The 15,851-nt window shown below is 40.3% G+C and overlaps 1 protein-coding gene across 2 annotated transcripts in view; it reads left to right on the top strand.

The window, feature by feature from the left end:
* Window positions 1-15,851, top strand: part of LOC103188561 (furin) — a 62,013-nt gene that overhangs the window by 39,432 nt on the left and 6,730 nt on the right. The window contains exons 9-15 of one of the 2 annotated variants that reach the window (XM_042343067.1): window positions 4,198-4,298; window positions 4,781-4,884; window positions 7,422-7,539; window positions 11,923-12,102; window positions 12,612-12,736; window positions 13,531-13,659; window positions 14,152-14,298. In XM_042343067.1, the coding sequence (XP_042199001.1) occupies window positions 4,198-4,298; window positions 4,781-4,884; window positions 7,422-7,539; window positions 11,923-12,102; window positions 12,612-12,736; window positions 13,531-13,659; window positions 14,152-14,186 (792 nt within the window). In that variant the 3' untranslated portion in view covers window positions 14,187-14,298. Of the gene's footprint in view, window positions 1-4,197; window positions 4,299-4,780; window positions 4,885-7,421; window positions 7,540-11,922; window positions 12,103-12,611; window positions 12,737-13,530; window positions 13,660-14,151; window positions 14,299-15,851 lie in introns of those variants that run through there. The other variant, XM_007908603.2, reaches the window with a different exon arrangement.

Genomic DNA, 15,851 nt, shown 5'->3' with positions numbered 1-15,851 from the left:
TATTTTGAACGATTAAAATTCTGGAACTGATTTGTAGAAACAATAGTCACTAAATGTGGTATAGTTTTATAATGTATCAGTGGTTCATGCATTTAAAGGGTCAAAGAAGGCACAAAATTCTTCCGTATGAATCAAATCTTATTTTGCTAGTTTGGTTGTATATTTTTCCCCAAGTCGATATTTCATGCTGAGTTTGTCATCCCAACAGTTTGGAGTATCAAACATGGGAAGGATATAATACCCATGGAGGACATCAAATGATGAATCACTGTATTAAAACATATTTAGAAAATGGTTTAAATCTTGAGTTGAGAATCTTTATCCATTTTTTCAACAGCTCCTGCCTCACTCATTTCTGTACCTTTCTCATTCAGTGGTGACTTATTTATCAAGAGTTTGCCACCTTGTTTATGAATTTTTGGGCAAACAATGATCTGTTTACTGCTGGCTTCAGCATCTTCGGTGTCGGGGGACTTTGTGTCACTCTAAATGTATAGTTACCAGCGTTGGAAATATCTTCCTGATTTTCTTTTTGCTTGGAGGTGTTTTTTTAGAACTGATTATACCTAGATTAATATTATAGGTAGGAGTGCCAGATTCACAAGCAATACTCTTTTTGTATCGTGGTTGGGAGGGCTAGCTGATACAACTGTTTCTTAAACAAAATCTATTTGTAATCCTAGGTTTTATAATTAACGGCATAAAATCTAAAAACAGAGGTCATGCTAAACTCGTATAAATCGCTTGTTACCCCTATAGCTTTATACACCATCCTACAGGAAGAATGTTGAGGCCCTCCTCGTGCAGATAACAACCTGAAAAGAGGAAATGAAAAAGAGTTTAAGGAAAAGGCAGTAAAATAAGACTAAAATGGATAGCTCTTTCAGAGAGCCAACACAGACTGAAAAAGCCAAATGGTTGCTTTCTGTACTGTATATTTCTATGGACTAAGCTGTACAAGACCAGATCTAACTGGAAAGTGTCTTGCGTGTGGGAGACCAGAGAGTTAACCTGTGGGAGTGCATGATAAACTTAAGAAGCAACAGCTCTTCACTGAATAATGGGCCTCTCAAACATAAAAGTCAACTAATAAGTGACAAATGACATTCTGTCCATCTGCAACCAGGGCTTCCTCTGCCTCCTCATCGTCCTTGACCTCTTTACTGCCTTTGACACCGTTGACCACTCAATGCAACTATTTTTGGAAGCGTTAATGGACATGTTTTATCCAATAATAATAATAATCTTTGTATTTGATGTAGTGCCTTATCACAACTTTGAGATGTCTCAAAGCACTTCACAGAATATACTGTAAAGTAAATTGACTGTATATTTTCTGGGTGAAATGTGGTAGCCAATTGCCCAATCGTGGATTGAGTGACCACATTTTTAACATTCTTTTGAGATATTTCAAAGTACCTTCCTTTCTACTGGATACCAACCAGGGGATCAGCTTGTGGACAGATCTGCACTTATGATAGTAGGTCACAGGAAGAGGCCAGGTGGATCCCAGAGCAGTTCTGTTTGCTGTAACGAGGCTGACGTTTTTGTTCATCTTAGATGCTGATCTGCGAAAGCAAATTCTCAGAAAAGAATGAACCTCTTCCTACCTAACCTGTTAAAAGGAGTCCGCAGAGAGTCCAATTTGTCAGCGGGCACATGGGCCAGTCATTGGGATTTCCAATCATTCGTACTGATCTTTCAAAATAGATTATCTTTTTTCATTTACCTTAAAGCAGCCCTTGCAGTGTGATTGAAGGTACCCAGCTTCCTATCTGAACAGAAATGAAGAAAGATTTGTTCTTGCATTTCACTCACTGATGCATTCAGTATCTGCCAGATGTGTGGAAATGAAACTGCTGCCAAGCAAATGTTACTTGCTGCCTTTAGGTCACAACTGAATGATCACAAAACAGCATTTTTTCATAACATGATGGATGCTGTCAAAATCCAGTATGCAGTTATAAAGGAATGACTTTTATGGGAGTACAATTTAAGATCTAGGTTCTTTCAAGAAATCATTAATTTCTTGATGCGTTTTTTTTAAAAAGAATATTCAGATAACAGGGAAAATATTACATCAAATCTTTCCAAATTAAAAAGTGTGAAAGTATTTATTTACATGGAAGAGCTATGCATAGTAATCATCTGGAAATGTGTGCCTTCTAAAATAAAGTCTTCCAAAAGAGACTTCTGTCTTCCTGCTTTTGTAGGTAGAGCCTCTGATATAATAAGTTTATCTGGTCAGTTCAATTTATTGCATCTCCTGCCAGAGTCTTCGATGATGGGAATTTTTGCATGATGCATGAAAAAATACATCCAGTCTGACTTGGAGTGATATCTGAGATCAAGTGGAAGATTTGTGTAGCACTGACTGACATTATGGAGGGAGTTAATCACCACCAGTGAGGTTGCAACAGGATGGAAGCAAGCAAATGTTGTTCTCCTGTTCAAGAAAGATGACAGAACTATAGCTGGCAACAAAGACCCATTGCCCAAACTTCTATTTTTGTAAAAAGGATGGAGTCAATCATCAGGGAGAAAATGGAAGATTAATAAGACAAAAATTATCTAATCAATGATAGCCATCATGGATTCAGAAAGGGTCGGTCTTGTCTGACCAACCTCATAGACTGCTTAGTATTTTTTTTATCCAATTAGACATAGGAAATTTAAAAAGCATTTATAAAAAGATTTCCTTTGTTTTCCTTTTAGCATTCGTACTGAATACTATAACTTGAAAGATCACCAAAATCAGTCCTCAGGACCTTGTTGAACATGGGGAGAGGTAGTCCTGCATAGAAAAATCTCTCGTCATAATAATCCTTGGATTTGATATAGCGCTTTTCACGTCTTCTAGACATCTCAAAGTGCTTCACAGAATTGACTATAAAGTGAATTGACTGTATATTTGTGGGTGAAATGCGGCAGCCAATTGCGCACAGCAGTGTCCCACAAACAGTCGTGGATTGAAGTGACCAATTTATTATTGTTTTTTTCCTTCTTGAGGGATTATTATCAGGCGTGTGGAGTAAGGAAACTAGCCCAAAGTTTCACCCTGCCGGTAATTGAGCCCAGGTCTCTCACTTGCAAAGCGAGTGCTCTAACCACTGAGCTGCAGGCCATCGCGTTATGTATAGAAGAATTCATGACAATAATTGGGTTCTAGGCAGTTAGTCTAAATTTGGATGTAAAACACTTTAAGCTTGCTCTGGTTTATTTTGTCAGCCTTTCGATGTGTAACCTGTAATTCATACCTGAGGATTAAACACCGAGGCCAGCCAGTTCACTGCGAGGGGCAAGTGGGCCATATTGTGGGTTTACATATAGGGGTGTAAGAACCATCTCATAATCATTCTCTATGACGTGTATCGGACTTGTATCTAACTCTCATAAATCGGGAATATATTATTTATTTACTGCAGTAAAGCTCTGGCTTCTCAATAATATGATAATATGATAATAATATAATAATACTTCTTGCGTCTTCTAGACGTCTCAAAGTGCTTCACAGAATAGCTGTAAAGTGAATTGACAGTATATTTGTGGGCAAAATGCGGCAGCCAATTGCGCACAAAGGTACCCCACAGCAGTGTCCCTATTGAGAAGCTCGGGCTTCCTCTCAATAGGCTAGTATAAAACCATATCCAAAACTCCTCCTTTTCCAGTGTGATAATTTGTAATAATTAATACTCAACGAGTGTAAATTATTTGTCAAACCTGTTCTGCCAGTTTATTAGATCACAGAAAATTCTTATCAATTCTATATCTTTGGCCTCCTGCCCTATGGCAGAACATTCCACAATCTCACAGCTCTTTGTGAAGAAATGTTTTCTTATTACACTTCTTACTGGTTTAGCCCTCATTTTAAGACTATGTAAGCTCCAATTGTTTTGGATCCTTATACGACTACAGAGTCGACTCCTATGTATCTTATCAAGTTCCCTCATTACTTTAAACCACTCAATCCCATCACCAAATTACCATTGCCTCGTGTGCACCAGCTATGGGGGCAGCCCTCAATTCAAACACATGCAGAGAGACATGACCAAGTCTCCATTGATAGGGAGGTAGTGATATAAATCCATTAATAACCATTCGCAGTCCATTTGCATTTTCTTATTGGAGCTGTTTGCACGTTTGTCTTATTGCTGTATTGAGAAGTAGTTGATTTTTTAAAAAATCCTTCTTGTTTAGATAACTACTGATCTCAGACAGAAATGCACGGACTCTCACACAGGAACGTCTGCTTCTGCTCCACTGGCTGCAGGAATCATTGCCCTCGCACTGGAGGCAAAGTAGGTATCTTTTTTAGATTTGTCACACTGCCTGAAATTTGTCCAGCATTTTAGGGATTAATATCTTAGTAAAGAATTAAACTACAATAAAGTTCTTTGGCATTGTTTCTTTCGAACCACTTTTGAAATAGTCAGAATGTGAATGGTATTTCTGCAATTACATTTCTATGTAAAGCTGTAATTTTGTGCAGGATTAGTACCTGTATTAAATGAGCCGAAGATCTGGCACTGAAAGATGTTTTCTGGTGAGCACACCAGTGTATAATGAAGCTGAAGTGTGTTTTGATGGTGCTTTACACCTGTAATGAACCTGGATCAAATTAAATGAGTGAATTAATCTATTAGTTTTGTTATTTTTCACCTGAGCAATGTTACATCGCAAAACAGAAGTCGAGCTGTAGGAAACCATATCTGTCAATGCTTTATGCAAGAAATGACCCACGCAGTAATCTTTGTGTTTCGTGTTCATTTTCTTTCTTCAGTAAAAATCTGACATGGCGAGATATGCAGCATCTTGTCGTCCGAACATCTAAACCCTCCCATCTCTCCACAAATGATTGGCTGACCAATGGTGTAGGACGCAAAGGTAACAATATCCGTGATTTTTGTATATACAACTCAGTGATATTTTGGAAATTCTTTGCATTTGTTACTGAAGTACTGAAAAAAAACAACTAAGCCACGTAATTGTAAGTCAAGCTTCTTAATTTACCTCTTTAAAATAGGCTTTTCTTTCCTGGGGTCTTCAATCCTGTATAGCAGAAAATATCAATTTTTTAAAAATAAAATTCATTATTTTGGCTCTATATCTTTTCTCCCCCCGACCCCCTAGTTAATGCCAATATAGATATAATTTCACCCAAGCAACTTAAAAAAATCTTGCCCCCTCCCTCATTGAGACCAGTGAAAAACCTGGCACACCACACAGATTTTATTTTAAAAGCTATCCCTTTCTAATCCTCTTCAAAGTATTTGAAAAATTGGAAGAAGTTAATATGGAATTTACAGATGCAGAATTATCTAATTTTATCTACTACCAAAGCCACGTTTGCAGAGAACCTTGACGAATTTAAGTGTCGGCATTCCAATCTCCTGATTTCACATGCTGCCCTTGAAGGAGTGGGATAAGCTGTAGCTTCTTGAAGCAGACTGCAATATCATCTTCACGATTTTGATGTTAGAGCTGATTATCTGAAGTTAAGCAGCTGCTCAGCATGTCTTTTCTTAGCAACTTTCTGTGTTCCCTAAAACATCTAACCAGGCAGGAGGGGCACAGACTGCAAACTGTTCTTCCTCCCGCCTCTGCCCGGTTAACTGTGGTATACCCAAAGGCTCCATCGTTGGCCCCCTTTTTCTTATTTACATGCTCCCTCTCGGCGATGTCATCCGCAGATATGGGGGGGGAAAACATTCACATGACACCCAAATCTACTCCTTCTCCAGCTGTGACTCCAGGTCAGTTTGTTTGTTGGACATCAGGTCCTGAATGAGCTCAAACATCCCACAGCTGAACGTAAACAAGACAGATGCCATGTTCCTTGGCTTCCATCAATGTCTTCACTCCTGGGGCTCTGACCTCACCTGCCTATCCCTAAAGGCTTAGCAAATCTGTATGTAACCTTGGCATTGGGTTCAACCCCTGGCTGTCCTTCCTACCTCATATCCAGTCCCTAACCAGAACAGCTTTCCTCCACTTATGTTAAACATCTCTTTTTAAAAACCTTTGCAAAGGATTTGTTACTGGGTATATTTTGGGTGGTGTTCTCTTGGTTGACTATGAAAGCACAGTATGGAGCTGAAAGTCAAATGTTTCAGTTAGCATGTCAGCCTCTGTATAAATGTGGCCAGTGCAAAGTCCTACCAAAAGATACATGTCAACACTCTGATCTGCTGGCTGATCAAATTTCAAAGAAATCAGATCTGTTCATTATGGACTACTATATAAGCTATATATATATAGTGTGTGTATGGGCGTGTGTGTGTATATATGTGTGTGTGTATATAATATATATATGTGTGTGTGTATTGTGTGGCTGTTTTTTATATATATATATATATATATATATAAAGGGCACCACCCTTAATATGGTGTAAAGGGAGCATTTGCCTTTAAAGTGCACCTCAGTCAGGGATTTTCTAAGATGTCACTATTCAGCATATTCTGTCGTGAGAGAAAGCAAATGAGAATTGTTCTTGTACCAGAGAGCCGGTGGAAGAGTTCCCTTAAATCTTAAGACCTGTATTGACTCGCCTTGCAAGCGAGTGACCTGGGTTCGATTCTAGGCAGGTCAAAACCTTGGGCAAGTTTCCTTACTCCACATGTCTGATAATAATTCCACAAAAAAAGAACAATAATGGTCACTTCAATCCATGACTGTTCTTGGGACATTGTTGTGCGCAGTTGGCTGTTACGTTTCACCCACAAATATACAGTCAATTCACTTTACAGTATATTCTGTGAAGTGCTTTGAGACGTCTAGAAGACGTGAAAAGCTCTGAATCAAATGCAAGGATTATTATTATCCATTCTCAAACAGAAAAGATTAGCTACTTAAATATTATTTATCAACATAACCTAGAATCAATCAAGTACAGTAATTTCTTTTAAGAAAGTGGATCAGATTATTGTCAACAGCAATTTGAATAGGATGATAGTATCATAGCCCTTCAACACCCTTCTATAGTTCCGACGTGAGGCTTTGAACCTTCTGATCCAAAGGCGAGAGTGCTACCACTGAGTGAAGCTGACACACTCCGATGGGCGAAATGGCCAAGTTCTGTACTGTCAGATTTTAACAAGAAGATTACATTTGTATAGCGCCTTTCACGTTGGGAGGACGTCCCAAGGCGCTGGACAGAGTACAGTGGCTCAGACCCGAGCTGGAGTTGGGGGGGGTACGGGAGGGGAGGGGAAGACGGTGACCGATGGCATGGTCTTGAGGCGGGACTTGAAGGAGGCTAAGGAGAGGGCGAGGCAGAGTGACTGGGGGTTGGAATTCCAGAGGTTGGGCGCAGAGTGGCTGAAGGCTCTCCCGCCAATGGTGGGGCGGATGGGTCGGGGGACGTGGAGCAGATTAAGAGGGTTTTGAATGCAAATGAGATTGTTTGTCTGGTGTTTTGCAGTCAGCCACTCCTATGGCTATGGCCTTCTTGATGCTGGTGCTATGGTTGCACTAGCTAAGAACTGGACAAGCTTGGGACCACAGAGAAAATGTGTCATCACCATCACCTCTGAGCCAAGGTAATTTCCTCTTCAAATAAACCTGCAGTGTTCAGCCTGTCATTTTCAGAGTTCCTATTTGTAAATTCCTTCAGTGAAAATAGCAAACGAGAAAACGACAGAGTCTAATCTTGCATTCCCACAAGCATTTAATTGCAGTGGGAGATGATCTGTTTTCTTTAAACAGTGTCGTCCAATTGTTATTTCATGTTTTGTTCAACCACCTGCTTTAATCCATCCTACATTTGAAATTTTCTAGGTGCTGCATTAAAATGTATAATTTCTAGAAGATAAAATATCCAATTGTCCCTACAGCAATCCTTGTGAATAATCCAGGGAGTCTCAGACTTTGCATGTTTCAGTGAATATTCCCTCTAGTGGTGCAGTCTTTTGAGAAGTCAAATTCTTATTTTAAGAAGTTTGCTTTTGGAAGCAAAGTTATTTGAGGTGATTGTGGATGCTGATTTCCCCTTGACTAGGTTTGACGGTCTCAGTGGGTGACTGTGCTGCTCTTGTTGCATCCAACCATGGAATGAATGGTACTTTTGTGATTATGTGGCCACCGACAGATCTGTTCCACAGGGCTGTGGTGGTGGGTGTAGCAGCAGAGGAAAGACTGGCATGTGTTCTGTGAATAGTTTTTAAGAAATGCTGACTCGGCTGACAACATTTTTCAAATAAAGAGAGAGTTGTCCAGTTACCTGTTTGAATAATAAGACCTTTGGCTCAGGTCTGCCACTCTGACTGTTTTCCCAGAGGAAAGTTCAGCAGAAATTACAAGTGGGGAAAAACTGAAAACTTTCGTGACTAGTTTAATCATTTAACTTTATCTTTGTTTTAACATTCTGCTAAAGCTTTGTTGTGAAATCAACCTTGAGTTCAATAGGCCTAATCTGCCCTGTATGGAGTTTCAGTTTTAACCTATCTTTCATCAAAACGTTTTGCCATTCCTCTGCAAGACCCAAGGTTTCTTTGACCTCCAATCATTTCAAATCTTTAAAACTGACTGTGAAATGAAAGTGCTATTTTTCATAGTTAATATTATTCAAGTAGATTGAGCTAAAGTCTTTGCAGAAAAAGTTCAATCTTAGGAAGGATGCTTCCAATTACTTTCATATTGTATTATTACAATTTCTGTCATGTTGGTGTGTAATATTTTTAGTGCACTTGGTGTAAATCATACATTTTTGTAGAACCCTGAGAAGCCAAAATATCACAATTAAGTGTTTCTGAGTGAAAGTTGAAACTCCATCCCAGAGTCTCTTTGACTCACCCCCACCCTCCCCACTTTAAAACCCGCCTTAAGACTTGCCTCTTTGACAATGCTTTTGATCATCTTTCCCGTCCGCACCTCTTCAGATCCCACTCCTCTCCCCTAGTAGTGAGATGTCCTGCCAATGTGAAAGGTGCATATATAAACGTGCATAGTAAGTTAAACTACAGCACATTTAAGTAGTGATTTAGACACAAGCACCAAACTATGAAGTAGGTCTCCCACTCTGATCAACAGCTTGCATTTATTTAGAGCCTTTCATGTGAAGGTCTCAAAGACTTTGTTATTTGGCCCAGAAGGAAGGAAAGGTGCAAGTAATTTTGAACTTCAGTTGCATTCCTACTGAGCTCCAGGTGGCTTCCTTTAATGTTGTCTTACCCCATGCTGCTTTCCTGCAAATTGTAGTCCATGATTAGGCACACAGCTGAGCACTAAATGTACACACAACATGCATGGAAGATTGAATTGGGCAATCATTCAGACCTGAAAGGGGGGAAAGCCTTTTAAATATTTTGCTCATGATGGATTTTGGCAATACATAATGGTTTTTGTTTTTATCCAGATTGCCTTCTGATCAATACCATTTTCATTAACTATGCATAAATCCAGAAAGCCACTGTAATCAGTAGGTGACATTGAATTTTCATTACGTGGGCAGTCTTGGCAGGTGAAGTCTGGTGATCTTTAACTGCATATTATATTCTTTAATGCCCTGCTGACTCATCGCTTGCTCTCAGTCTTGGCGTGCGCATCTGGTTGCTATCCCTGACCCAAGCTACCATCCCCCAACATGCCCCCTCTCCTGTCCCCTATCCTTTGCTACTCCTGCTTGCTCCTCTTCTCCTACCATCCTCCCCGCCTTCTTTCCGTCCTGGACCCACCCAGAGCTTCCCTCTGTTCCAGCCTTGGAACCTTCCGCCTGGCTCATCGCTGCACACGCTGTTGGCAGTCCTTCAAACCCCACATTCGTGCCATAACCCATTCCACCTTTCCACACATCCGCCACATTGTCCGCCACTGCCTCTCACCGCAGGTCGCCGACATCCTGATCCGTGCTTTGATTACTTCCCGGCTTGATTATCCCAACTGCCTGCTCACTAGACTTCCCAAATCTTCCCTCTACAAGCTGCAGATTATTCAAAACTCCTCAGCTTGTGTCCGCTCCCTCACCAGGCTCTGGGAACTTATTACCCCCTCACCCTGTTCTTGCTCGGCTGCACTGGCTCCCCATTCCTCAGAGAATCAAGTACAAAATCCTCGTTCCTACATGCAAGGCCCTCCTTGGTCTTGCTCCCCCCTACATCTCCGACCACATCACCCCATATTAGCCTGTCCACTCCCTCTGCTCAGTGGACACCAGCTTGCTTCAGGTCCCCCGCACTTTCCGCCCCACCATTGGCGGTCGAGCATTCAGCAACTCTGCCCCCACAGTCTGAAACTCTATATCGCAATCCCTTCACCTCACCCCCTCACGTGCCTCCTTCAAGTTCCGTCTGAAGACCTTCCTCTTCGATCGTGCCTTCAGCCACCCTACCACCCCCAACCCGCCCTTTTCCCCTTCTGACCTCAATTCCCAGCTCGGGTCCAAAACCCCTCATTGGCTAGCGCCCTAGAAGATCTTTCCTATGTGAAGGGCGCTATACAAGTGAAATTTGTTGTTGTTTAAAGCTTGATGTTATTGAAACACGCCAGTAATGGAGGAATGCTGTTGTGGGATTTAGTTGAAATCGAATGGTGTTGATTAGAGCAAGGCCAGAAGGAGCATGAGACATAGTAGATAAAGGTGAAAAGCCCAAGTGTGCAGAAACTCTCCTGTTTCCGAGCATCTGAAAAGAGTAAACAATTGGCTAAATTTTTTTCCCCAGTTTCCTGACCAACAATTCCCCAGATAAAATAGGTCATTTACTTCATGGCTGTTTGTTAGCAACGTGGAAATTTGCTATCTTGTTCGCCTGCAAATACACAGTAAAGCTTCGCAGTAAATTCTATGAATGACTTTGAGACAATTCAACGACGTTATAAGGTGCTATGTAAAATGCAAGGATTAATCTTACCATATTCTGTGGGAATATTATCACTTCTGTATTTTGGGGTTTAAAAGGTGACATTCACTAACATGTTTTCTATCACGATGGCATAGACTCTTTTACGACCACATTTTCCATTAAAGTTTCTTCAGGTTTTTCTCCTCAGCTGAGAAACTAATGATTTTTCATATAGCACCTATAATGTCAAACTGTATTAGAGCTTCACAGATAATTCCTGTTAAATATAATGACTTTACCTCTGAAGGTGAAAATGACAGCTAGTTTATGTTCATCAATGTCACACAAACAGCTATGAGGTAAATAACCAATTTATCCAGCAGTTTCTTGGCCTGGACACCAGAAGAAATGCCCTGCTCTGCCAACAGTCTCAGATAATCCGACCAGGTAGACTGAAACTCAGTTTAATGTCTCAGCCAAAAGACTACAACAACATAATGCATCCCTACTACTGCACTGGAGTGTCAGCTTAAACTGTGGGATCAAAGATTTGCCAAAGGCTTGAACCTAGAACCTTCTGACCCAGAGGCAACATGCTGCCAACTAAGGCAAGCTGATACTAATTTTGAAAATCGCCCACAAGTACAGTGTTAACTGCGATCACAAGCATTTCAATCGCTGTTTATTTGGTTGAGAAAATGCTGGCCAAAAACGTTCCTTGCTGGTGTTCACAAGCACGATTTTTCTTAAACGTAAACTTTTTTTTAGTGAATCTCCACAGTTTCAGTCATTAATACAGCTACATTTCAATCACATAAGTGTAATGTCTGTCTGCCAGGTATTGTGATTTGTCTATAACACGGCAACCAGATGTTGACTTGCTCACCCTCAAGGTAGTAATTTGATGATCTCATTCCTAGTACTCAGATGCAATTTTAGTCTAGACAAATGCAATAATCTACAGGCTATAGGGCCATTTAGGGAGTTAATCCTGAATTTGGTTTATACCATGCATAGTATTTGCTTAAATTCCATTTTTGTTTGTATATTTGGACAATTTCTTTGGATCTCAAACATGCAGTTCCCTGAAATGTTGTACACTGTCTCCCAAGACTACAAAGCTGAACTTTGGTTTACTTTCTTTAGGGACATACGAAACAGACTGGAGATACGGAAAAAGGTTGACGCGTGCATTGGAAGTTCAAACTTTATCAACTCTTTGGAGCATGTGCAGGCAAGAATCACTCTGTCATACAATAAACGTGGAGACCTAGCAATATATCTCACCAGCCCCATGGGGACACGGTCTACTCTGCTGGCACCAAGGTATAAAGCTTTTAACCATTCAGCGATTTGCATTGTTCAAAGGACAATTTGCTTTTTTATTGCTTTGAGAAGGGATTAAATACTGTATAACAACACAGAATGCTGTGCAACAACATGCTGACTATTGTTAGGTTCAATGCAGAAGTGAAATTGGGTTGTAATGTTTTAGCCTTCAAGTTTGTCAGGTACGCAATATCCAAGCAAGGTAAGTATGTTTACAGATATGGTAACAATTGGGAGAGGGGAAAGGACAAGGGCCGGCACAAAGTAACACTTTAGTGACAAACTCCTGATGAAAGAAATCTTTAGTTAGTACTGGAGCCCATTTGTATAATGACCGTACTATTCACACCGTTTCCATGTCCACATTTGGCTTTTCTACTCTAAATTAAGAAGTCATCTAGTTGCCAAACGGCAGCTGGCTTCTTGCATGCTTAAAAAAAATTCCCTCTTTGGGGATCATCGTATCATCTTCGACATAGTTGCACTCTAATATTGTTTTTTTGCAGGTTACATGACTATTCATCTGAGGGATTTGTAGACTGGGCATTCATGACCACTCACTCATGGGGTGAGAAGTGCTCAGGGGAATGGATTCTAGAGATCGAGAACACCGCAGGCATGAATAATTATGGTTAGTATCTGGAAGTCAGAGTGTAAACTCTTCGCCTCAATAATAATACTTGCATTTGATGCATCACCTCATCACGTCTTTGAGATGTCTCAAAGCACTTCACAGAATATATTGTAAAGTGAATTGACTGCTTTGTGGGTGAACACGGCAACCAGCAGCGTCCCCCAAACAGTTGTGGATTGAGTAACCAAATTTTTTTTAAGGGATTGATGCAAGGAAGATTATTATTCACTTTCATCTTGGGAAAAATCTAAGGAATGTGCTTGTGCCATCTTGTCCGTTAGTAGCACTCTTGCCTCTGGTCAGAAAGCTGTGGGTTCAAGCCCCATATTGGGAGACTGAGTCCAGACTTGCACTCTTTTGCAGTCTTGGTATACACTAAATTGTCAGAGGTTCGTCCAAGTAGATAAATGATATTCATTTGGTGATGTAGACAACAATCTGCCAGATGAATTGGGCATTCATCTCAGGGCTGTTTATGGGACTTCCGATAAATAAATTGGCTGCTGCTTTGCCTGCAGAAACAGCCACTGTTATGGTAACTTGACTGTAATTATTGTAAAGTGCTTTTGAGATGCTTCAATATGGTAATGTACTATAAAATGTAAGTGTCCGTCATAGCAAATTTGCTAGCATTACATTTGTTCAGATAACATAAACTTCTAAAAGCATTCATTACTCTAGCATTTCCAACANTTTTTTTGTCCACAGTAATTGTTTGACAGACTATCGTAATTCTAAGCAATATTTAGTAAGATTGTGTTGACTGAAATTAGTATTTTCTCTCCATTCAGGCACCCTGAGGCAGTTTTCACTGGTTCTGTACGGTACTGCAGATGATACTCAGAACGTCCCAAATTTAGTGAATACTAACCTGCAATCCAACGACTGCAAAACATTCAGCTCTGAGCAACTGTGTGTGGGTGAGTAACAATGGAGACTGAGTTAATCTGATACGTCAGAGATTTATCTTTCGGTCTTGGAACACCCTCTACAGGCAGGACCTAGAATGCAATTTACCATAGAAATAGATCCTGATTTCTTCACAAGATACCACTCCCAAAAGAGATCCTCATCACTGGATGCATTATATCAGGGAAAAATGTCTCTAACCAATGATGATTTCTTGAAAATAATCCTGAGATTTTTTTTCTAAATCTTAATAATGTACTTGATAATAATCTTGATAACTGTTTCAAGGCTAGTGAAGTGGTTAGTGATTTTTTCCCCCAGCCTGTTTTTGTATGCTAAGGTTATAAATGTTGTTTCCAGTCGATGCCTTCAGGTGCAGCCATGCAGAAGTATTTAGCCTAGTTAGATGAGAGAGGATGTCTTGCCATCTCCAATACAGGCCTTGCTCCATTGGTCAATAGAGCAGCAATACTGATGGTTATTGAATTGTTCTGTTTCTATAGATCTCCTGGGAGAGGAGGAAGAGATTCGCCAGTGACACTGGCACGAAGAGATCCAAGTCCACATCAGAATTCTTTTAGGCTAATATTTTCTAGAACTTGCATTATTGTCAGGAAATCTCTATATTAGATGTTGTAAGAGTGAGGTCTGTCTTACACTATCTTTACCTTTTAAATCCTTCTTTGGAAATTGGGTGAGATATGTGGATTTGTAAGCATTAGCCAGGGCAAAGATGCAGTTGTTATAGTGATGAGGCTAGATTTTCAGAAGTGATTTGCCTGAGGAATTGTACCTTGTTTAGATGTGTGTCGCTTCTTGGCAGGAAAGTGTAGGCACAGTTGGGGTGTTGGTTATGTGTTTGATATGAAGATGACTTTCCAGCCCTGGAAAGTGAGGAGCTAATAATAGTCTAAGCACAAGATGAAAAATGGAATTAGCTGGAATTTATCCTTCACGGTTTGCAGTGTCGACGGCCAGTATTGCACACATGGCAGGGTCAGATCTAAGCAACTGTTACATTAATCCTGATTTAAATGAACCAAAACTTAGACACATTTCTAATTGGATGGTGATGGGTGCAGTAAAGTGAGGAATGTGAGTGTGTGTGGTATCCAAGTTGATCTAAATCATGGTGGAAAATGTCTAGGTGGACAATAATGTCTTTCTCCTAAAATAGATTTGTGGGCAAACCAGAACAAAGAATTCACATACCAAAGTCTGGCCAATTGGGTGCCATTGAGTCATGGTGCAGCGATTGACTTAATTTGGTATTCGTGGTCAACTCAGATTTTTGGAGTCCTTTTTCACCATGGCTTATTAACCAGAAAGATATTCTCACAAACTGGATTTGTCACATTAATTATAATTTCTGGCTTGTAAAATTCTGACTAACTCGAGTGTAATTATACACAATTGCTGCTATGCGCCTGCACAAGGCAACCATCACAATTTGCTTTGATTCATTTTCTTGTTGCTAAGGTACTGGTATTACAATCTTGTTGTGCTTCCAGCAAGGTATTGTCTCTAACCTGCCATATTCAGAGTGAGAAATCTCTCTTCCTGTTATTCTCAGAACCATTGTGAATGGTTTGATAAATTATAAGCGCCTTAATTAGCCCAAAATGTTTGACTTGATCACACGTAGTCTTGCTCTTCACAGTGATTAATAGCCATTGTGTGGTAGTATTTGAGCAGCAACCATTTGAGAAATTCACACAATGAAGGTGACACTGGTTCCAATTTTGCTGAGGTTCACTTTGCATTGCCTCAGCCCATCAGCTCAGGGCCTTCTGTAGCTATAGCACTAGTTGTGATGGAGATCCGCTGGAGAGGGGAGAAATGCTAAGGAATATCCTTTGTGTTATTCTAAAACAGCCTGGTGCTATCCATAGTTAATGTGTAACATTTGGACCAAACTTCTTTTGGAATATTTGTAGCATTTTTTTTCATTTCAGGGATGCAGCTATGGTTGAAATGTTATTTGCAGATATAATGCAAAACGTAAATGAATTTGACTGCTGTAGAAAGACCAGTACCCTGGCAGTGAAGGGCTAGTTTTGGAACCGAGCAACCAGTCCAATAGCACAGTTGGCCCTTGCGTGTGCTTGATGTTTATGTTCTTGTTTTACATTGGAATTTAACACTAAATTGGTGAAATGCTGTGATAGGATCCATGAAAGCTTACTAGTGGGGCAAAATTCCC

The sequence above is a fragment of the Callorhinchus milii genome, unplaced genomic scaffold (genome assembly GCF_018977255.1).
Source record: "Callorhinchus milii isolate IMCB2004 unplaced genomic scaffold, IMCB_Cmil_1.0 Scaffold22, whole genome shotgun sequence".
In the NCBI taxonomy this organism is placed as follows: Eukaryota; Metazoa; Chordata; class Chondrichthyes; order Chimaeriformes; family Callorhinchidae; genus Callorhinchus; species Callorhinchus milii.
This window is presented reverse-complemented; position numbering and strand designations above follow the sequence as displayed.